A 23,108-nucleotide genomic window follows, 5' to 3' on the forward strand; every position below is an offset into this window, starting at 1 on the left:
TCTACGTTCCCATGGTTACATGAGACACTTTTATAAATTTTATATTTACAAATATTTCCTGTTGATTCTGTTTCTCTAGAGAACCCTAACTAATACACCAGCCTAGACTTTTCTCTCTAACTCCAGACTCTTCTTCAATGTCTAGTAGGTATCTCACACTTAACCCTGATCTTCCCTTCCAAATCTCCTCTTGACTGTCCTCCCAAAATCTAGTCTAAGCATGCTAGCAAGAATGATCCCCTTAAAACACAGGGCTGATCATATCATTCTTCTGATAAAAAGCCCTCAATGGATTCTGGTCACTCTTAGAATAAGTTAAAGTCCTTACAATGACTTACAAGGCCCCATCTCATCTGCCTGCAGTTACCTGACAACTTTCCCTAGTGCTCATTCTTTTGGCTTTCTGGTTGTTTAATAGGCCAGTCATGCTCATGCCTATAGACCTTCTTATTTGCTATTTCCCCGACCCAGATTCTCCCAGGTAGCAGTATGGATTGTTCCTTTGCCTCTATCAGGACTTTGTTTGTTACTTTCTCACTAAAGGCTTCCTTGGCCATATCAGAATTGTAGTGTCCCTCCCTACCCACCTTCCCTGTTTCATTTTCCTCCCATTTTTTCTAACTGTAGATTTACTGATTTATTACAGATCTCCACCCCTACTTCACTCCCAGAATGTAAGCTCTTTGAGAGCAGGCATCTCCATCTCTTTTGTTATCTGACATCTCCCCAGTACTCTGGTCAGTGCCTGGAACCGTAGTAGGTGCTCAATAAACATTGGCTAAATGTATGATATTATTTTATCCTCCTACCAAAGAACATGCCGTGATCTTCAGAAAACCAGTTTTCCTAAGATAGAGAGCAGATTTGTGACCAAAGACCTGTTTCTTTCTTAAACTCTTCTTTAAAAAGCTGCAAGAACTGCTGTAAAGCAAACCTGTGTGTGTGTGATGTGGACTGAGCATTCACTAGATGTCCCTCAAAGTCCAGTCAAACCTCCGACTCATGCCTTTTCAGCCACATGCAAATGAAACGCAGTGCAATGTTTTTATTGTTTGTGGCTTTTTCTCTGTAATTATTATACAGCTTTGTTTTTTCATAAAATGCCTCTTTCCAAATATTTCATTGTAAAGATTAAGCTGATGAATTATTTGTAGCAATAAAATAGTCTCCAAGGTGGGCATATCAGTATCTCTAGAATTTATTCTACTTTTTAGCCATTTTAAATAACTTCACATTTAAAAATAAATAATTGCTGCCCAAGACAATAGTGTTCTATCTTTCATCAGAGGTTATAGCAAAAAGTGAATTCTGGAAATGCCAATGTGCTCAGCACTTGCCGGCTGCTTCTTGAGGAGCAAAGCCTAACTCAATAGATTTGAATAAATGTGATAAAATATTTGAGAATACAAAATATAATACTCCTGCTTTTGATGCACAGTTATTCACCCCCGCCCCAGTTATAAGAATAAGAATTACAAGAAAAATGTGTAAAATTTATTCACAATATGGAAGCTGAGATGAGTAAAAACAGCTGGCGATGGCATCTTGCCTCTGAGTTTGATCTATAAAAATATTAGTGAGCTCAGTTTTCTATATTTTGCTATTTCATTTGGGGAACGATGAAGTGAGTCTCTTTTATCATTATAAAACATCAGATTCTAATGTCACTTATCACAATATCGTCTGGAATTCCGGTAAGGCTCCGTTAGGGGTGATCTGGAGATTTCTGGACTTGACATTTGATAAAAGTTGGGTAACCGAATATCATAGTGATATCTTTTTCCTATATATACTCTATCATTCAAGGCATAGAGTTTATCTGCAATGTCACTGCCAATTAAAACCGAAAACAGGCGAGAGATGTAACGATGCTGAGCAAAGAGCAAATATAATTTCTTTCTCCTCCAAGACACATATCGACAATCAGTTTCTGCTGTGAGGGTTACCTAAAAACAGAAGACCACATGTAAAAAAAGATTAGGATGCAAGAAAAAATATGCCACTTTTTTGCCCTCCCCCCAATTTTTCTTTTTTTTTTTTTACATGGGTAGGCAATAGGAATTGAACCTGGGTCTCCGGCATGGCAGATGAGAATTCTACCACTAAGCCACGGTCGCATGGTCCGCAAATTTTAAATGAATTTCACTTGATTTTTTTAGGTACAAACCCCATAGCATATTGCAAAGACAGAAAAGGAAGCCACAAAATGTATTACTAGATAGATATTTTATAAAATGAATAATCAAAATGTCCTCATCTTCAATTTATGTATTTTCTAAGTCTGGGTGTCTATAAATTTCATTTTGTTGATGGAAGAGCTATCTGATAAAAAATAAAATAAAACTGGCTAATGTTAGAGACGTATTTCCAATTCAGTCCAAAAAACTATGTACATTTAACCTCAACCCAATTTCTTCAGTGTAACAAAGAAGTATACACATCCATTTTATACATGTATATATATATATATATATATATATATTTGTATTTACATACATGTACACCCACAGTAGTATATGTTATACATACTAAGTCACAGGAAAAGAATGCATAATAAGTGGAGCCTACTGAAATGATTATCTTTCAACACTACGAGAGGTAGCAGCAGAGTAGCAACAGTAAATTTAGCATTTTGTTGCTGAAATTGAAATCCATCAGCATTTTAAAATTTAAAAACCAATTATTTTGAATAAAGGCAGATTTATTGCTCTTGGTATTTTTCTAAACTGTCACATTGACACTGTTTAGTTTGCAGTCATCTCTCAATCAATTCTATTTTAATCTTCAAATATGCAGTTATGCAAAGATGATTTTAAGAATATTTATCACAGCCTCCTTCCTCTCATCTGCAATACCAGCCTTCCCCTCACTGCTGGGCCTATGGAGTGACATTAATTAGCAGGCATCAAACAGAACTGAAAAGTCACGTGGGCTGCAAAGTACCTTCCAACATTAAGTCTAAATTATTCTCACCTCATCTATGCTTTGACTGTTTTTAAACAAACACTGTTTATCTGTGTGGAAGAGAAATGGTTAACCGTGTGGTCTCATAACCCTTTACCTGGAAAACGCCTTCCTCTGTGGGTCTCAGCGAATCCCATTCGGGAGAGTCCAGGAACTGAAAGGGGAAAATGTAATGCAGAAATTCTCCATCAACTGTCACTCTGATCCTACCAAAACACAAAGAACATCATCGTGAGGGGAGGCGGGAGAGAACACACCACTGGGAGGAACAGCGGCTATTTCGCATCTCTGATGGCCTTTTTGCCTTTTAGATTTTTGAACGGCCAAAAATTAAATTCATACCTTGCAATAAAATGGCATAACATCCTCTAAGATGCATGTACTGATGTTCCTCCCACAGTACTGAGGGAAATTAATCAGAATATCCCACAAGCTTTACATTTATGATATGTACACATCTGCATGTGTGTGTGTGTGTGTGTGTATATATATATATATTATAGTTCGATAAAGAGTTCCAAAGCACTCAATCAAGTTTTAAATCAGCAGGATAACATTTAAAAACACAAAGGAGTTTTACTATAAATGCCTCTGTAGACTAAATATTTATGCTTTTTAAAAACAGGAGTAATCACGTTGTTTCCTTCCCCAAATCGTCAGTTTTCTAAGTTTTGATTTCTGTATATATTCTTTTTTCTTTTCCTTTTTTTTTTGCATTAGCAGGTAAAAGCTTACTGAGTACACTTGTGAGAAGATATGCAGGCACTCTCAGGAAAAGGAATGAAAGGTGAGAGGACCAGACAACGGGGGGCAATCTGCTTTTGCAGACTTTTGTTTCTCTCTCTATATTCTTAAAGTGCATGCCCACTTGCCAAATCCTAGCTAGTGTGTATTTGCTAGAATGGACTGGAAAAATTAATAATTATAAATTTAATTTTTCTCTGTTATTTAGAAGAATGTATTATCTGACAGTCTATTTAAAAAACTTCACATGGGGCAGGCCACGGTGGCTCAGTGGCAGGATTCCGGCCTGCCATGCCGGAGACCTGGGTTCGACTCCTGGTGCCTGCCCATGCCAGAAAAAAAAAAAAAACTTCACATGCCAATTTATGTAGTCTATTAATTTAAGCTGGCATTCTTTTGTTGACTTTTACTGATAAGCATGGAAGTAAACAGAGCATCCAGATAAAGAAACAGATACTTTAATTTTTTTTTTTTTAACATGGGCAGGCACCAGGAATCGAACCCGGGTCTCCAGTATGGCAGGTGAGAACTGTGCCTGCTGAGTCACCATGGCCTGCCCCATTTTAAGATCCACTTCATTTGATTTCTAAGAAGAAATAATAAGCCTCTAATTACTTCCTGCTTCAAGTAAACAAGTATTTTTTGTCCATGATTCATGGATCAAAAACTTTCTCAAGCCTCAGTGTACTAAATTCCACCCAAGACTATGGTACACCAAGATGGGAGAACACAGTGGAAAGAAATACAAATTCATACAGTGGAAAGAAATGCAAGCACCCAGAGTACAAACCTTCCAGAAACAAGCAGGGAGAGTTTATCAATGGAGGTTTTCCCCTGCATGGCATAACAGTGCTCCTTTTCCAATGTAACCACTTCAGAGCTCAAGGCAATTGTTCTGAAGACAGGCAAAGTGATTCCCAGAGGCTGGAAAAGGGAACTGTACAACACCTGGAATTCTCTTGCAAAGGTTATGCTGTGAACTTGGTATGCAATATGAACAAACTGCATGAAACAGATGATAAACAGTACAAAATTCCAGGAAAATATGTCAGCTGCACAGACATCTACCCAAGCCCACACAGCAGAGCAGAGAAAGCCTAATCCTAGCAAACTGAAGACATAGAGGAGCCCAAAGAACCCACTTCCACCCATGAAACCTACTACAAATAAAATACTGGCAAGGTGATAAATTGCCCCTTCGGCTTCTTGCTTCCAGCTTGTGCAGACAGGGTGCTCATCAGTTAGGCTCTTCCATAAACTTGAATTTCTTTCCATGGCTGTACCACCATCTAGTTCATTGTCAGTCGATGTTAGATGACATTTATGCAAGTAATCAAGTCCTCTGCTTTTCCATCATCAGAGTTTTACTCCGTCACAAAACCAGAGAAACCTAGGGTACTGGAGTCACGGTGATTACTGGTTGGGTGTGTCTGGATCTTGAAATACTAAGAATCCCATGTTCGCTTCTTTAAGTTCATTTGGGCTCTGGATTTAGATCTAGTCCATAAATATTTTGCTGTTTTCTGTGCAAGAGAATAAAGCATCCAATTAAGCGAGGAGAAATGAAAGGTATATTTAATGCATCAACAGCAATTACTAACACAAGTTGACATCCTATTTTCTATAAAGTTAGAATATTTTAAGTACAAATGCTGGCAGATGTTAATTCAATCTCTATGATATAAAAAGTATATCTGGGGATGCACGGATAGTTCAGTGATTAGAATGCCCACCTTCCATGCGGGAAACCCGGGTTTGATTCCTGGACCATGTACCCAAAAAAGAAAAAAAAAAAAAAGTATATCTAAGACTCATGCTTAATAGTAATAAATTTATCTACAGAAATTTTACCTAGCTACAGATATTTCAAGGAAGCTAAGTGCTATAATCAGCCAGTCTCTCTAACAGTGGATCAGTGTACCTTGGAAATATGTGGGAGTGCGACAAAAAAGTATAGATTCTTAGATGTTTCCAAACCTACTGAATCGGAGTCTTTGAAATGGGGAGGCTAGGTATCTGCATTTTGAAGAAACATCCCAAGGGATTCTGGTACCTCAATCCATGGCCCTGCCTTTAAGGGACACTGTCTGACAATATGTTAGTTATTCCCATTTTACAGATGAGGAGCTTGTGGCCCCATGAGGCTCAGTCATCAGCCCTAGGCCACAGAGCCGTGGGTGGTAAGGAGAGCTGCAGCCTGGGTGCCTGTGTGCCCAATCCAATCACCCAGCCTCTCACGAAAGATTTGTTAAATTAGGCCCTATAAGGAACCATGATAAATCAATAACCATGATAAATACATATCTAGAAGCCATATTTCAGAGCACATAATTGACTGTGAAAATGCTCAATGGGTAAGATAGAAATTATCTGAGAAATGTACGTTCTATACTATTTTACTGTATTAGGGCTTACTTCAGGTGAAAGGTTGCATCTATATAATGAAATGAATAACATTAATATTCCTGCTACTTACACATTAATTTGCCAGATGGTCAAAAACGTTCTCCACTCTGCTCCTCTACATATACATTCTCTACCCTTCCAGCCATATGGTAAAAATGCTAAAATGTGATTTGAGTCAGGAGGCAATGAACCACGATGACAGAGCTGAAAGGATATGAAGTATTTTCTAGCAGGTTTCCCAACAATAAATGGTTTCAATTCATTTGTTAGATGGATGTTTTTTTTCCCAAGCATAACAACATTCAAAAGCCTTGAACTTCCATGCTATATTTAGTGTTTTTATTTTTGAATTAGATTTCCAGGACACCTGTTAATAAAATATCAGATGTCACAGAACTTGTCCCACAAGAAAAAAAAATACACACGCAGAGATGAAAATGTCTTAACCGGAGTGAAAAAGACAACAGCGTAATCACCAACGGAACTAGAAATGGAAATAAAGGAGATGCTGTTGGTGAAATTCCTTGTTTTTCATCATGGAGAGCGACTCCTTTCCTGAGGAGTAATGGCTTTAAGAAACACTGCCGGATGAACTCATTAAAAAGAGAGCTAGACAGAGAGAAAGTAATAACTTAGACCTACAACTTACAACCACAATTTTATTTCCATTTAATTTTTCAAATACATTTCAAACATTCAGTGGACCCCTAATCACTCTCCCTGCCCCCAAATCACTGTGCGACGATAAGATTCAAGGCAGACTGGCACTCTGAATATGTTCAATTTCCTCACTTTTAAACAAAACACAAAAGTCTACACAATTGGATATTAACAACAAAGGCATTTTTAAAAATACAGTGAGAACTCTGAAATACCAGACTGTAAATGTCAGTCTCCCTGCTGTTTTACTTTTCAAATGAGGGTATTTTAAATCAATCAATTTCTCCGGATGAGAAAAAAACAGCCACTAAAGCCAATATTAAAAGAGCATTTCTGATGGAGCTCTGAACTTTGGTTTGAACTTCCTAAAAAATGTATAATTCTTAACGAAATGTTAAAATGATGTTAATAGACAAAGGCCATGAAAAATGATTGTGGAGACTCAAGAAGGGAGTTTACAAGAATCTTATTCCCTTAAACTCTTGATTGGGGGGCATTTGGAGGGCCCTACATTCCAGGAGTAGGGCCCACTAAATAATGAAAGGAAATGTGCTTCTGGCCCTTTCCAGGCTGTTTTCGCTTCTACACGCTGCTCCCAGACCATCTTTCTATCTTTGGTACTGTATTACTCAACACAGCACCCTGGCCTGCCCGGATTAAATAACTCCACATCAAGCTCTTCTCCGCTTGGTGTGTTTTCATCCAGTCACCAAAACAGATGTATTTTATTAGAAGAGGGAGAAGTGACAGGGGCAGGTGACAAGGATGAGTGCTCGTCTGAGACGTGCCAGCAGCACGGAGCATGCTGAACACGGTTCACCAGCCAGCTGCCTGCCTCAAAGGCCTGGAGCCCCAAGTCATTTCTGGGGGTAAAGAAATGTTGAAATGCCAAAACGGCATGACGAATTTGTGCCTTAAGCCATAAAACTGATCTTCCCTGCAAGAGAAGTTATTAGCACACGGAGATACAAATGATGGAGTTAAAACTAAGTACAAATATATACAACTGTTCCAAGTTCCCCCACCCCCACCCCTTTTCTCCCCTTGAACTGTCAGAAAAGTAAAAGGAGTTACAGGGATATCATTGAAATGTGATGTGAACCTGGTGGCAGAACTGATAAAATTGAGCTCAGAAACTGCATTTAGCACTTTCCAACTTTTTACACTTATCACCTCGTTGCATCACACGGTGTGACTGAGGCAGAATCTAAACCATCACCTCCAGCTGAAGATGAGAAAAACGAGGGTCTCCACCCCCATCCAACGTTGATTAAGTCACCTGCTCAGGTCAAGAAGGCAGTTAAGTCATAGCAGTGGGGTGGGGACTCAATCCTCCTATGCCCAGTGCCCTGCCCTCTCCAGCAGACCATGCCTTCTTTGGAGGAATAGATCAGATATTAATGAGTTGGTGGACCAACATGGGATATTCTACCAGGAACAGTTTGGCAGGAAAATAAAAATCCTATCGGCAGATATGTAGGCCCTGCTATATCTGCTTATATTACTCAATCCATATTTAGAATAGCACCTGGGACAATGAAAGCCACTCATGAAATAATCTGAATTATTTCTGACTAATTGAATTACTAGTCAACCTTGACTAACTTCCTCTCCTAGACTCTGAAACTCTTAAGGGCAGCAAGTGCAAAGGCAAATGTTTTTGTACTTCTGACCCCGGGCACTAAATAAATGTTGATTGAAAATACTGGTACAGAAGTGCAAGTACTCTGCCTTCTCTATTCCCACCCTCTACCCAATTTAATGGATGGTCTAACCATCTCCTGTCACCTAGGGACACAGAAGAGGACAGGATCCCACCATCCAAGGTGGTTCAGCAAAAGACACTGAGGGGTTGTGCACTGCCTTTTTGGGGGGGTGGGGGGGCATTGTTTTTAAAAATGTTTGGCAACTTAAAATTTACTGGGGAATAGTTTTGTCTTATTATAAACTTGAGGTCCTTAAGAGCTGATTAAAAACAAAAACAACTCTGGGAACTTGCATTGAGTTAATTTTGGTTTCCAGGCAACTCAAAGCTCAAAATTCCACCAATACACTACTCATTCATTGGAAGCACATGTCAACTTTGGTGTGCGTTCCAGATCTCAATTCTTTAAGCTAGTCTTCTCAATTTATCCTCAAAGGGCTACATTGATTCAACAACTTCCATATGCCAATCACAGTTTAAAATTGATCTCATTAAATCTTCACAACAATCTCATGAAGAAGGTATTATTGTCTCCATTTTGCACGTGAGAATATTCAAACTCAGAAAAAGTAAGTTAATTTGTTCAAGATCACACTGCCAATAAGTGACAGAACTAAGATTTCACCTAGTTGTGCCTGACTCCAAAGCTCACAGTTTTATATTACATCATTTCTCTCCCACCTACCAGATTTTAGAAAATGTAGCAACAAAACAAATGGCACTAAAGAATGTGCTGAAACTCCTGAACTTAGCACAAAAACTACCATGTTTTTATGGATTTGACTATAAAGATGTAAGTTACACCAAACTTAAAAGAAATTCACTGTTTACTAAGTCACGAAAGCGGTTTAACAATAATCAGTAAGATTTACGCTTTCAATGAAATTATCCTCAGAAAAGATTTGATTAGCGCACTGACCTTTTTGTTTCTTGCCATGATGACATCACTGCTCACATTAAAGATATTCACTATGTCTGCCAACTCTCTGTGGCTTAAAACAACTACTTTGAGACCTCAGTTCCTCAAAAATTTTGATGAGTATCAATACTTTATAGGCAGGCATTTTTTTTCTTATTATATTTCTTTAGTTACACAGACTCCTTGTTATCGGCTAACAGTACAAATACAAGAACTTTTTTTTTTTTTAAAGTGTGTTTTCAGATTGAGGCCAAAGCTGACCTGGGCCCTGGGCCTGGCTCCTATGCTTTATCTCTCTGGGCCAGTTTACTCCTGGGTAATAAAGAGGTTAGACATCATCAGGTGATAAATACGGTACCTGTGGCAACCAGATAATCAATGTCCACTAGTGAAGCATGGAGTAAGGAAAACAAATAACCTGGAGCGAGCCTACCCCATGCAAAGGAGGTGGTAATTCTTTTGCACACTGGCTGATGGGACCAAGCCCAGTGCTGCCAAATCATCTGCCCTTTTCAAGAGAAACCCCAAAATCCACATTTTAATAAAAAAATCTCCTGGTTCTAAAGTGTTTGCAGCAAACTGATATTTTTATCAGCCTCCAATGCTGAGGAGGCCAAACTTCAGGGGTCAGCTCTGGCCGCAGGCTGCCCGTCTGAAACCTTGAGAACTCAGAGCCGCACAGGCCCACATTAATGGACCTTTGTTAGAATGGAATCTAGACTAAAATGACCACATGTGCATCTTTTTATGTTAGCCTTCCCTTTCCCAAACAAAATTTCTTTAGGGGAATAACTTTTCCCCATAGTGCAATTAGAATCCTCATCTTAAACTTCCTTTCCTACTTGACCAAGCATTAGTTAAGGAGGGTCCACCACAGCTGGGGAAGTTACCAAGATTTCATTTAGATTTGAAAACAAATGCAAAAAATAGAAAACAAAGCTTAGACTCCAGAACAAACAAAGTCCAAACAAAATTTTAAAGTGTTTTTTGTCTATCATTTTTTTTCTGTGTTGGTTAAATTTCCTCTTACAACAGGAGACAAGATGCTATCTATCATTCATGGCCTATGGCTTCCAGAACAACTACAAGGTAATATGCATTTGGAACTTGAATTTTAACACCACCCCTCCCCCATCGTGGACAGAGAAAAAGATAGTAAGTAATAGTCCATTTGCTGAGCAGTCACTCTATCAGAGTCTCGGTGAAGTACTCTATGTCATTTCATAGCTATGTAATTACTGGGAGTACAAGGAGGGATAGTTATTTTTTTCCTCTCTAAGAAAGATTTGGCCAAATTAGAATCCAAATTTCCTCATTCTAGACCTACTGGTGTGTATACCATGTACATTTTCACTCATCAATCAGTTACATTTTTAATCACGCAGACAATCACAGTGAATGCAGGAGACAACACAGGTAATGTTAAAATAGAGAGAAAATAATATATATATGGGGGACAAATAAAGCCTATGGAAGAGTGGCAAGTCCTTCAAGTAGAGAATCACAAAATGGAAGAGGAAAGCATTCATAACGGAAGAAAATTATCCTGAAATTCAGGCCAGCTCAGTCTGCCAATAGAAATAATGCACCACATTCCATGAAAAACTGATAACAGAATTTAACCCAAGATACAACCGAGCCAAGTTACTAAACTTAAAGAATAAAAAGAATACTTTAGGACTTTCATTAGAAAACAAGTCCATTGCATAGGGAAAAACTGGGGGCTTGCCTTAGACATCTCCACAGACACGTCAAATGCCAGAAACTAGTAGTCAAGAGTTATATAATTCTGAGAAAAGAACACTGCACTCAAAAATGTTACAACCATTAAAACTGTAATTCAGGTGCAGAAAAAAGAGGTGGGCATTCTCAAATGTAAAAGGATTCAGGAAATGAGTCCTCTTGGGAAAAAACAAACACCTGATGACAAAATCTAGCCAAAAAAAGAAAAATCAAAATTTAAAAGTGAATACTTGAGATGCCAAGGTAAAAGAACAGTGGTCAGCAGTGATTCTCCTTAGTTATACAACTGAGACTAAATAATATCCAAAATGAGGTTCATGAAGCAAAGTGCAAATTTTATAGATCTTCACAACATAAAAACACAAATATATGAAAAATTTTGGATCATGAGTGGGAGTGAAACTATAGTGAGTATAGTATAAAAGTGCCAATATCTTGTCTTTCATAACAGTCACTGACTATCTATCTAAACTGAAATATATCTTTAAGAATCTGATCTTGAGATGAATTCATAATCTTTTATCTTATCTGGAAGACTTATTTAGGATTTCATCTCAGGATGAAGTACTGATGTCAAATTCAGCAATTCCATAATTTCACTAAAGTTTCTTCTTCCTCTGTTAAATTATCATGACATTGTTATTTTAAAAAGTATCTCTAGCCTTATCCTATTTTTCAAAGCATTTCTGTCCTTTATCTAGCATCTTACCCCTATTCATGTTGTTTAAATGAATAAAAGGCATGGAATAATCTTCATTTCATAATGAGTGGTTATTTCTGGATGGTGGGATCCTAAATGCTTTTATTTTTTTTCTTTGTATATCTCAGCATTTTTTACATTCTTTTAAATGACTTTATAAGACAATAAGCTGATCCTTATTTAAATTGGAAAACTGTTAAATACAAAATTTTCAAAGAACAGAATAAAAATCTATGAACCCAGCAACCAGAATTAACAAATGTTGACACTGCCATATTTTCTTTAGATCTTTTTTATAAAAAGAGAAATAAAGCATTGCACACACACACACAAAATGAAAATCACCATGGATTGTTCTCTAGTACCATTTCCCACTCATCCACCTCCTGTATATAAGTTGTGTGTATCCTTCCAGTCCATATTTATATATTCATTATTTTTTTAAATGCAAGCACTTTAAAATGAAATGCCAGAATAGAAATGTCTCATTTTTTTTTTAGATCCATACTGGAATTTTTTACTGATGGGTAATTTTAAACATACACAAAAGTAGAGAAAATGGTGTATACCCATTGTCCGGATTCAACATTTATCAAGATTTTGCCACACAGCATTTTTGAATTAAAGCAAAAACTGTGACCTACTGTCCAGCCTACAGTTTTTCAATCAGTAGGCAAATACCTCCCAAGGAAGGGCAGCTGTGCTCTTACTACATGCCAGATGCTAGGTCCTACAAACACTAAGCCACTTAGATGTCTCAACAATTCTGCAATTTAAATATCCTCAGCATTGTTCAGAGTGGAAAGTGAGGCTTGGGGTGAGCTGTAAGGTCAGCAAGTTGTTTGTTTTTCTGGATCTCCCATGCCCCCATTTTGATGCTCCCACCCTCCCCTCCCCCCTCCAATTTCAGAGCCTTTGAGAGTCACGGGAGATTACTATGATCTGAGATCTTGTTTTAGATCACGCTAGATTACTCCCTGGATTCTCTTGGGTTGGAGAAGGGCCTGGCATTTAATTTTGAAAATATCTCTCGTAATTTCCACTTTAAGACACTATCCTATAACTACTTAGATAAAAGGGAGAGACATTTTCCATTTTCCTTTTTAAAACAATCTAAATAATGATTCCATATACTCTTCCATTAATTGGAGATAAACTCACATAATCCCAGCTGATTTACAACCATAATTACAAACACCAATCTCAATGACAATTTGCAGGCTTGTATATCTATCATGGATATTTTCCGAAGCAGTTTTGAAATTTCTTCTCTACCGTGTTGCTTACATGTGGTGGTATACCCATGAACTACAGCAAATGCTTCCTAACTATACTTCATCTTTCCTGTAGACTGTTTCAAAATAAGCAGATATGAATGCTCTGGTCACATCTTGTAGTTAGCCTCGTGGTTAAAAAAAAATAATGGGATTTTGGTTTCCCATGACACATTCTCACTTAATAGCATAGAATGGCTCCATTTAGAAGCACAGGATGTACAATGATTCAGCTATTTTGAGAGACGGATATGACTAACAAAGCTTGACCATCGAATCTCTCCCAGTTTAAATGTGGACATTTTTAGGACAGGTAAACCTGTCTTCTCTATATTTCAATTAATATTTGTATTCTAAATTCTTCAAGAGACAACACCGACTCTCAGCAAGAGAAGGCCTTAGAGATCATCTGCTATCAGCCTGACCACTTCATTTTGCAAATATGTAAAAGGATATCTGATTTTGGTTTATATTATCAGTTCCCTGTAATTCTTGATTGGTTTTCCAATGCCACAGAGAAATGACCCTGGAATTTAAAATAAGAGAAAGAAAAATAGCCACCAAACTTTCGTATGAGCAGGTAGCAATAACTTGAGAGTGTCATCAAACAACTGCAATTTGCAGGCTTGCAAATTTAAAATACCTAAGCACAAGGGTTAGAGTGAAAAGCCACATTGTAGAAGCTGATTAAGTCAAATTATTTTAAAAAGTGGGCTTCTAATTCTACTTTTCCACTTACTATTTACATATATTTTTCACTTTTTTGCAAATGTTTCCTGGCTAAAATCAATTTTTACCACGGTCCTTTTACTGAATTTCAATCAGTGCCTTTAATCTTTTCCAAGATACAACTCTCAAAACTTATACCACCGTAATTGGCTTTGGGGATATGGTGAGTCGACGTTTTCAAATATTTTTCTCTTTTTCTTTCCCCTCTGCTTCTTTCTCTCCTTCTTGCAGGGTGAGCTCCAAAGGGGCAAAACGAAGTCCCCAGCGACCTTTGATGAACTGGGAAACCCAGGCAGCTTTATCGTGCCTCAAACAGTGCCCCAGTCAGTCCCTTCGATAACGAACAAGGACAGGGAATTCCCAGACGTGGCATTTGCCGGGGTGAAGCATCAAGTTAACTGCTGGAGCCCCTTGGACCACCTTCTTCCCCTAGCCAATCCGGCCTTTCCCTCTGGGCTGTAAGGTGCCTTGGGCAGGACTGGAATGGGGATGGACTTGGTACCGACCACATTAGGCCCTCCAACCTGGGGGGAAAGATCTGGGAGGAAGAGGAGGCCCCTAGAGCAGATAAGACGCGTCCTCAGAAGCCAGCGCGGGCATAGCCCGCAGCCGCCGACCCCCAACCCCGCTGAGCTGCGAGCGGCGCCGCTCGAACCCCAGGCCTTGCAGAAGGCGCTCCTAGGGGTAGGAGTCCCGGCAGCGCCCAAGCCGGGCCAGCCGAGATAGAAGGTGCGCCAGGAAAGTTGCCCAAAGCGGGTGCGAGGGTGCGGACAGCTCCCGGAAAGCTGCGGCCACGGCGCCCCCTGTGCTCCCTTCCTTACCTTTTTTTCCCTCCGGCCCAGAGCAGCGCCCCAGCCCTGTGCAGGAAGAAGTTGCCCAGCCGAGAGCGCGGGGCCCGGCTGGCCGGCGCGGAAACCCGGGGCCCCCGGCTCACGCGCTCTCGCCCTCCCGCGCGGCGGGCGCGCTCCCCGCGCCGCGGTTCAGCGTGAGCGCAGGCGGCTCCGGAGCGGCGCGGCGGCGCGGGCGGGGGCCGGACACGGGAGCGCGCCCCGGGGCACCGCGGGGCGAGCGGGGGCGGTGGCGGTGTGTCGGCCAGGGTGCCCCTAACCCCCAGGGAGCAGATGGCGCGGCTGCTGGTTTGCAGGACTGGCGGTAAACCTAGCGGCGGAGGCTGCGGACCAAAGTTTGCAAAGAGGTGTTTCCCGGTGTGTACTTTGCTCGCGGTTAATAAATAGACCTAGTGCTCGCTATTATACTGAGCAGAAATATCTTGCAGCCAATGCTTACATGTAATCAAAACACAAGACTGTTTGAGAAAATAAGCTGTAAGGAAAAGAGCCATAGACTCTGACTACTGGAATGAAAATCGTCTGTATGTCTACCCTCGCCAATGCCCTTAACATAAACAAAAGGAAGGGAAATGACCAGGGTAGCATTTGAGCATATAAAGGGTTAGTATCTTCATTCGAACCGATGAGTAACTCAAAAGACACACACAAAAACAAATGGGTACCATTACCCATAGACAATCATAAACGGAAAAAACTTAAAAGGACGTTTGTCGGTAATAAGCAAGTGCGTTTTTTCTTCCTACGAACTTGGCAAAGTTTTGTTGACCAAACTCGGTGTTGGTTGGTGAGGCGTCAGTGAATCGCCTCCCTTATTCATGGATTTCCATCTCCTCTCCTATCTCAGCAGCCTCACTTTCATTTTATGTAACCGTGTTGGTAGCAGTAGTTTCAGGAACAAACATTTATTGAGTAAGCAATGTTTCTTTTGATCCTCAGAGCAACTACGAAAGCAGTGAATATAGATAAAGGTAAAATTAACCTCGTTTCAAGCTGATGCTGGATGGAAGGTCAAAGACCCTTGAATTACTACAATCCATGAGTGGCCGGAGACCACATGTAGTTTCCCAGCAAAATCTCAGGCCTTTGCTCTTACTCTTCATTCTACAGGGTCACTGAAATATTGGAGATGCACTGTGAAGTGGGTGTGTCTATGGTATATATAGAGAGGCGTCGAATGTAGCTAGGGAAGTGAAAAGGTCATTTTTGTCAGATGTATATATATTTTTAAATTTTTTTATTAATTTTTAAATTTTTCTAAAAAACAACAAGAAAGAAACACATTCTTAACATATGATCATTCTGTTCTACATATGTAATCAGTAATTCACTATATCATCACATAGTTGCATATTCATCATCATGATCATTTCTTAGAACATTTGCATCAATTCAGAAAAAGAAGTAAAACAAAAACAGGAAAAAAGTTAAAAAGGACGTTTGTCGGTAATAAGCAAGTGCGTCTTTTCTTCCTACGAACTTGGCAAAGTTTTGTATACCATATAAACGGGTATACCATACCCGTTACCCCTCCCTTTCATTGATCACTAGCATTTCAAGCTAAATTTGTTTTAACATTTGTTCCCCCTATTTTTTATTTTTATTCCATATGTTCTACTCATCTGTTGACAAGGTAGATAAAAGAAGCAACAGACACAAGGTTTTCACAATCACACAGTCACATTGTGAATGCTGTATCATTATACAATCATTTTCAAGAAACGTGGCTACTGGAACACAGTTCTACATTTTTAGGCAGTTCCCTCCAGCCTCTCTGTTATGCCTTGACTAAAATGGTGATATCTATTTAATGCATAAGAATAACCTCCAGGATAACCTCTCGACTCTGTTTGGAATCTCTCAGCCATTGCCACTTTGTCTCATTTCATTCTTCCCCCTTTTGGTCAAGAAGGTTTTCCCAATCCCTTGATGCTGAGTCTCAGCTCATACTAGGATTTCTGTCCCACGTTGCCAGGAAGGTCCACACCCCTGGGAGTCATGTCCCACGTAGACAGAGGGAAGGTGGTGAGTTTGCTTGTTGTGTTGGCTGGAAAGAGAGGCCACATCTGAGTAACAAAAGAGGTTCTCTTGGGGGTGACTCTTAGGCCTAATTTTAAGTAAGCTTGACCTATCCTTTGTGGGGTTAAGTTTCATATGAACAAACCCCAAGACTGGGGGCTCAGCCTATAGCTTTGGTTGTCCACATTGCTTGTGAGAATATCAAGAATTCAACACAGGGAGGTTGAATTTTCCCCCGTTTTCACCATTCCCCGAAGGGGACTTTGCAAATACTTTTTTGTTCACTGATCAAATCATTCTGGGATTTATTGGGGCATCTAGCTGGACAAACCAACAAAATCTCATTTCCTACTCAAGGTTCCATGTACTTATGTTGTTCAATTAATCTATTTTTTTTACTTCTTAGTTAGTGTTCTAAATTGTTAAAGTTTAAGGATTACATTCAGGGTTATTTAAAAAAGAAAAAAAAAACTCAAAGGCAATGAAGATATGCTTGTATCGAGACAGGCTCTAAGGTGGACCCATGATCCCCACCTCTTGGCATTCACACTTTTGTGGAAACCCTTCTGCTCCAGTGGGGGGGGGGGGGGAATGTGTGTCTTACTTCTAAGCCATAGAATATACATTATAAAAGACTGTGAGCAGACTCCTCCTAGAGACATCTCTTTGCTGGCTTGATGAAGTAAGTAGCTATGGTGGGAAAATCCATGTGGCCAGGAACTGTGGGTGGCCTCTAGTAGCTGCAGGTGATCACCAGGAGCTGAAGAGGTCTCCAGCCAAAGGCCAGGGAGAAACCAGGGGCCTTAGGCCTACAACCACAAGGCAATTAAGTTTTTCAACCATCTGAGTGACCCTGGAAGTAGATTCTTTCCTAGTCAAGCCTGTAGAGCAGACGACACCTTGATTGCAGCTGTGTGAAAGCCTAGCTAGAGGACGCGGTTAAGCTGTGCCTGGACTCTAGACCCAGCACAATTGTAAGATAATAAATGTGTGCTGTTTTAAGCTACTAAGTTTGTAGTAACTAACACATCTTGCATGTGTTGTTCAGATAGTCAACATATTAGTACACAGAGTACAGTCCATTCTTTGATAGATTTTGCATTGAATATTGCTGTCCTATTGCATTCTGATTTTTCTTTCCTGCTCCTTCTCATGCATTTCCCCACCTTGATCTTCATTGCAGAGGCTCCAGGAGACAAAAAGTCTAAGGAAAAGGTCCTTGCAGATCAGCCACAGGTCTAGGGCTCCGTGGAACTTCCCACACATTTCTGCTTCAAAGAGTATGTGTCTGGGATCCTCTGGTTTCCTCCCAGGTCCACTGGAGTGAGCATACTCCTTCTAGACTCTCCTTGCTGGCTTGATGAAGTAAATAGCCATGATGGGGAAATCCTTGTGGCAAGGAACTGTGGGCAGCCTCTGGGAAGCTGGGCAGAATGACTGTCAACTCAATTCATACAACTCAAGTTGCACTGTAACATAGGCGTATGAATGGTAAAGAACTGGGAGCAGGCCTTAGGTCATCTACTTAGCTCAGTAATGCTTTCATCTGAGGCTTCTAGGGTCTTCTTTTGTCCTCCCCCTTGACATCAGCTCACTTCTCCTCAAGCTTCAGCCCTTGGAGGTTGTGTACTTCTTGTTAATTGCCCCTACTTCCAGATATAAATCCAACCTGGCTTGCTCACCCTCCTTCTTCCTTCTTTCCTGCCTTCCTTCCCTCCCTCCTTCCTTCCCTGCTTCCATCTTTTTTTAATGCAGAGTAATAATCTAGCCCAAATTTATTCTAACTCATGGTTCTGAGTGTAGCTAGCTGGGCAGTTCTTGCTTGGGGCGTCTCATGTGACAGCGATCAGATGTTGACTGGAGCTGAAGTGTGCTGAATATCCAAGAAAGCTCAATCTCATGGTTGGCAGTTAGCATTCATCACCAGCAGAAGCTCTCTCTAAGGAGAATACTCTGGAGCAGCTAGAAGGAAAAATCTGAGAGGATGATATGGTAGCCCATGACACTCTGGGATCTGTCCTGCAACTACTTGTTGAAGAGTGCTTTGAAAACGATTGCTCTCTCTCATATCTCTTTCCTCCTCTCTCTTTTCTCCTTTTTTGATTCCTCCTTATTCTACTCTCTCCCTCTCTCATTTCCCTGACTCTTGTATTCTCTCTCCTTCTAGGTCTTTTGCTCCTTTGTTTCATCATCCTCTTTTTTTTAAATTTATAACCTGATTTATTACTTATTAAAGGTCATGAAAATATCTGTGTCAGCAAATACACATTTACAAAATCAGTGCCTGTGACTGCAGTGTGTTCCACGTGGCTGTCCCATCACACATTTTTTTAGAGATAAAATTCACATAACATAAAATTAACTCTCTTATACTGTACATTTCATTGGCTTTAATTACATTCATAACATTGTGCAATCATCACCACTAACTAGTTCCAAAACATTTTCATCGCCCAAAAGGAAACCCTGGATCTATTAAGCAATCACTCCCCATTTCCCCGTTCTGGGGAACACTTATCGGCCACCTGTCTCTCTGGATATACCTATTCTGGACATTTCATATAAATGGGATCATAGAATATGTGGCCTTCTGTGTCTGGCTTATTTTTAACTTAACTTAATGTTTTCAAGGTACACCCATATTGGAGCATGTATAGGAACTTCATTTCTTCTTTTTTCTTTTTGGTTAAATAATATTCCATTATATGGATATACTACATTTTATTTATCCATATATCAGTTGATGGACTTTTTGGTTGTTTCCACATTTGGTCTGTTGCAAATAGTGCTGCTATAAACATTTAGGTACAAGATTTTGTTTGAATAACTGTTTTCAGTGCTTTGGGATATATACATAGAAGTGGAATTGCCAGGTCATATGATAATTCTATGCTTAGCCATTGGTCCAGGTTAGTGTGATGCCCCAATATATCCCAGAGTAATTTGGGCAGTGAATAAAGAAGTATTTGTAAAGTCTCCTTGGGGAACTGGAAGAAAGGAGGAAATATTCAACTTGTCCTCATTGGGAGAATTTCTGATATTCTCTCAAGCAGTGGGGACAACCAAATCAATAGGCTGAGCCCTCGATCTTGGGGTTCCCCCTGTGAAATTTATTCCTGCAAAGGACAGGCTAAGCTTACTTAAAATTAGGCCTAAGTGTCACCCCCAGAGAGCCCCTTTTGTTGCTCAGATATGGTCTCTCTCTCTCTAAGCCACCTTGCAGGTGAACTCACTGCCCTCCCTACTATGTGGGACATGACTCCCAGGGGTGTAAATCTCCTTGGCAACATGGAACAGAAATCCCGGAATGAGCAGGGATCTGGCATCAAGGGATTGAGAAAGCATTCTTGACAAAAGGGGAAAGAGAGAAATGAGGCAAAATAAAGTTTCAGTGGCTGGAAAATTTCAAACAATGTCAAGAGGTTATCCTGGAGGTTACTTTTTGCATTATATAGATGTCCCTTTTTAGTTTATGGTATATTGGGTTGGCTAAAGGGAAGTACCTGAAACTGTAGAGCTGTGATCCAGTAGCCTTGATTCTTGAAGACGATTGTATAACTATATAGCTTTTACAATGTGACCATGTGATTGTGAAAACCTTGTGTCTGATGCTCTTTTTATCCAGGGTATGGACAGATGAGTAAAAAAAAATATGGATAAAAAGTAAATAATTAATAGAGGGACAAAGGGTAAAATAAATTGAGTAGATGGAAATATTAGTGGTCAATGAGAGGGAAGGATAAGGGGTATGATATGTATGAGTGTTTTATTTATTCTTTTTATTTCTTTTACTGGAGTGATGCAAATGTTCGAAAAAATGATCATGGTGACGAATACACAACTATGTGATGATATTGTGAGGCACTGATTGTACACTGTGTATGGAATGTATGTGTGTGAAGATTTCTCAATAATAATATTTAAAAATAAAAATAAATAAAAACATGATGCAAATAATAGGTTCTCTATTAGGACTTATTGGTAAGATTTTAATTTTAAAAGTACATGTTAGAATTCAGGAGCCTTAAAGGATTTTTAAATCACAAATTGTCTCTGAGCTCTAGAGAGAATTAATGTTCAGAGTTAAACGAGACCTTGAAAGTTGCTGATAAGTATGGATATAAACCAACTAAAGTGAAGAGGAAACACGAAAATAGAAACAGATTCCTCTGTGAGGATTTTAAGATTTTTAAAACATTTTCAGTATTCCATTACATTCCAAACACCAGGCTATTAAGAAATTGTCGCTATGGTCACACAGAATTGAAAGCTTTTTTCTTAAGATGGGTCGGTCGTTTTTATTATACCTGTCATGACACTAGGTAGAATATTTGTATCAGCATCATCTTGAACAGTTGCAGGACTAAAAATGGCAGAACAAAAAAGAACAGTGGCCCTCTACAGAATGTCATCAAAATCAAGTGCTGCTGAAGTCCAGACTCCAAACAGTTCCGAGATTAGACTGCTCGTTTTCCCGTTGGTTTTGACGGTTGAGTGTGGGGGCCCCTGTTGAATCTTTACATTAGCAGAGCCCCGAGGGGCCTTACTGATTTAGAGGCTTATCATTCATGTTATTTTTTTCTTATTCTCCTTAGATTTTTTTTTTTTTTTTACTTTTTTATTGTATAATATGACATATATACAAAGCAAAGAAAGAGAAAAGCAATCGTTTTCAAAGCACTCTTCAACAAGCAGTTGCAGGACAGATCCCAGAGTGTCATGGGCTACCATATCATCCTCTCAGATTTTTCCTTCTAGCTGCTCCAGAGTATTCTCCTTAGATCTTAACATTAGCCACATACCTGAGGCTATCACTAAGATGATTAAGACAATTTTGAGATTAGACATTATTAAGTTTGGTGTGTGTGGAGGGAGAAAAGTATGTCATTCCTTAAAGGAACCATACTGGATTGGTCCCAGAAGAAGCCTCGTTTTCTTTCCCGAATTCCTTTTATTAAGTAAAATGATGCAAACTAGGCCCTTGGCAGAGCGTCTGGCACGTACGACATTTCCTCTTCATTGTTGTCACTATTGTCCGTGTGATGGATATTTAGCCAGCTTAGTTTTGCAAGGAAAATACATGTACAATATATGATCTTTCATTTTAGAAATGTGATATTTATCTTATTTTTTACACTTTTCTGTTTCTTTTTCCTCTTGTTTAAATGATATTACATAAATAATTAGAAAAAAGTAATCTAAAAAACTCTTTAAAAGGGCAAGGCCAGCATCCTGCTTTTACTGCTGACCAGGCAATTTGAGCAGCTGGTCTCGTCACAGGTCTATTCACCCGGAGGGGATGGGCCGCTCAGGCGGCCACAGGTGGGTGGCACCGGCCTTCGGGGGCCTTTCCGCTGTGTCCACTGACCACCAAACCTCCAGAGGCACTGAGGTCCCCCATGCACTCCCTCTTGGCTGCAAGGATGGGGTGCATGGATGGCAGTGCCCCCACCTTCCTGCCCTTCCCAAGGCTGACTTTTTCAGTGATGTCCTTTGAGCCTTGCCTGCAAAACTGATGTGCCAAGCAGGCGCCTTCCTGGCTGTTTGGCCAGAAGTGCTCTTTCCAACTGTCCCTTTTTCTGTGAATTGGCTCTTTGGGTCTTGGTTCCCCGCCATTAAGTGAGAGAAAAGACAAGAGTCTGGTCAACCTTTAGAGAGGCGTTCCAGGAATCGGTGGAGTGGGAATCTGTAAAACAACCCCCGGCAAAACCCTCTCTGGCTTTCCCCCTGCATCACTGGCGCCCAGGGGTGGATTCCTCACGCTCTGAGATGCGAGGAGTCTCAGGAGGCAGCCCGTCTAGTTCCTTCTTCAAGGAGGCAGCCATCAGGCGAGGCAGACAGGCCAATGCCTCCTCAGCTTCCCTGCATAATTTATTTATGGCTCTAAACCCCAGCAGAGTCAGTAATGCCCTTTCTATTCCTTTCTAAATCTTTCCACTCATAACCGAAACCCCTCCTGGGACTACTTTCAAACCAGTTCCTTACTCTTGTCTGGACTCTCTCCAATTTCTTTTTCTGCAATTGAACTTGAAGAGCTCCAAACTCAACAGCTCCCTCTAGTAAGATACTAAACAGCCTTGACCAGACCAAAGGGCAATTTGTAACCCTCAGTGCCACATAACAGAAATTCCAGGCAGAGGGAACAGAGTGTAGAGGGAAAAACGTGGGCTTCCATGCCCGAGAGAGCTGAGAGAATCATCCTCCTCGCAGTCTGCCTGCTGTTGGCCACGACCAGGTCCCTACCTTCTGTTTTGCCCCAGTCCTTCCTGTGTAAAATACGAGCAGCAGTGCTCCTGTGTAAACAGGAGTAACAATACTACAATAAGTTTTTATGAGGAATAAATGAAAAAGAAACGCACATAAGTGCTTGGTTTATGCTGTACATATTTTTCATACA

The 23,108-nt window shown here is 40.1% G+C and overlaps 1 protein-coding gene across 3 annotated transcripts; it reads right to left on the bottom strand.

Moving 5' to 3' along the window:
* Positions 1 to 1,472: 1,472 nt before the first annotated feature.
* Positions 1,473 to 14,790, bottom strand: POPDC3 (popeye domain cAMP effector 3). Of its 3 annotated transcripts, none has more exons than XM_077162519.1 (4): positions 14,666 to 14,790; positions 4,499 to 5,231; positions 3,062 to 3,170; positions 1,473 to 1,946 (listed from the first exon to the last, which is right to left on the bottom strand). In XM_077162519.1, exons 2-4 carry the CDS (start codon positions 4,981 to 4,983, stop codon positions 1,665 to 1,667), a joined length of 876 nt encoding a protein of 291 aa, XP_077018634.1. In that variant the 5' UTR covers positions 4,984 to 5,231; positions 14,666 to 14,790; the 3' UTR covers positions 1,473 to 1,664. The 3 variants fall into 3 exon arrangements, with proteins under 3 accessions (XP_077018634.1, XP_077018635.1, XP_077018636.1); XM_077162520.1 differs by lacking the exon at positions 14,666 to 14,790 and adding an exon at positions 6,185 to 6,336; XM_077162521.1 differs by lacking the exon at positions 14,666 to 14,790 and adding an exon at positions 5,442 to 5,472.
* Between the last annotated feature and the right edge of the window lie 8,318 nt (positions 14,791 to 23,108).

The sequence above is a fragment of the Tamandua tetradactyla genome, chromosome 5 (assembly GCF_023851605.1).
Source record: "Tamandua tetradactyla isolate mTamTet1 chromosome 5, mTamTet1.pri, whole genome shotgun sequence".
Lineage (NCBI taxonomy): Eukaryota > Metazoa > Chordata > Mammalia > Pilosa > Myrmecophagidae > Tamandua > Tamandua tetradactyla.

Excerpts from the sequence above, each read along its gene's own strand:
- POPDC3 (XM_077162519.1), bottom strand. The coding sequence starts at position 4,983 with ATGGAAAGAAATTCAAGTTTATGGAAGAGCCTAACTGATGAGCACCCT. Across the intron at positions 3,171-4,498 it reads TCCCTGCTTGTTTCTGGAAG|GATCAGAGTGACAGTTGATG; the intron begins GTTTGTACTCTG and ends GTGTTTTGGTAG. Across the intron at positions 1,947-3,061 it reads CAGAGGAAGGCGTTTTCCAG|GTAACCCTCACAGCAGAAAC; the intron begins GTAAAGGGTTAT and ends TTCTGTTTTTAG.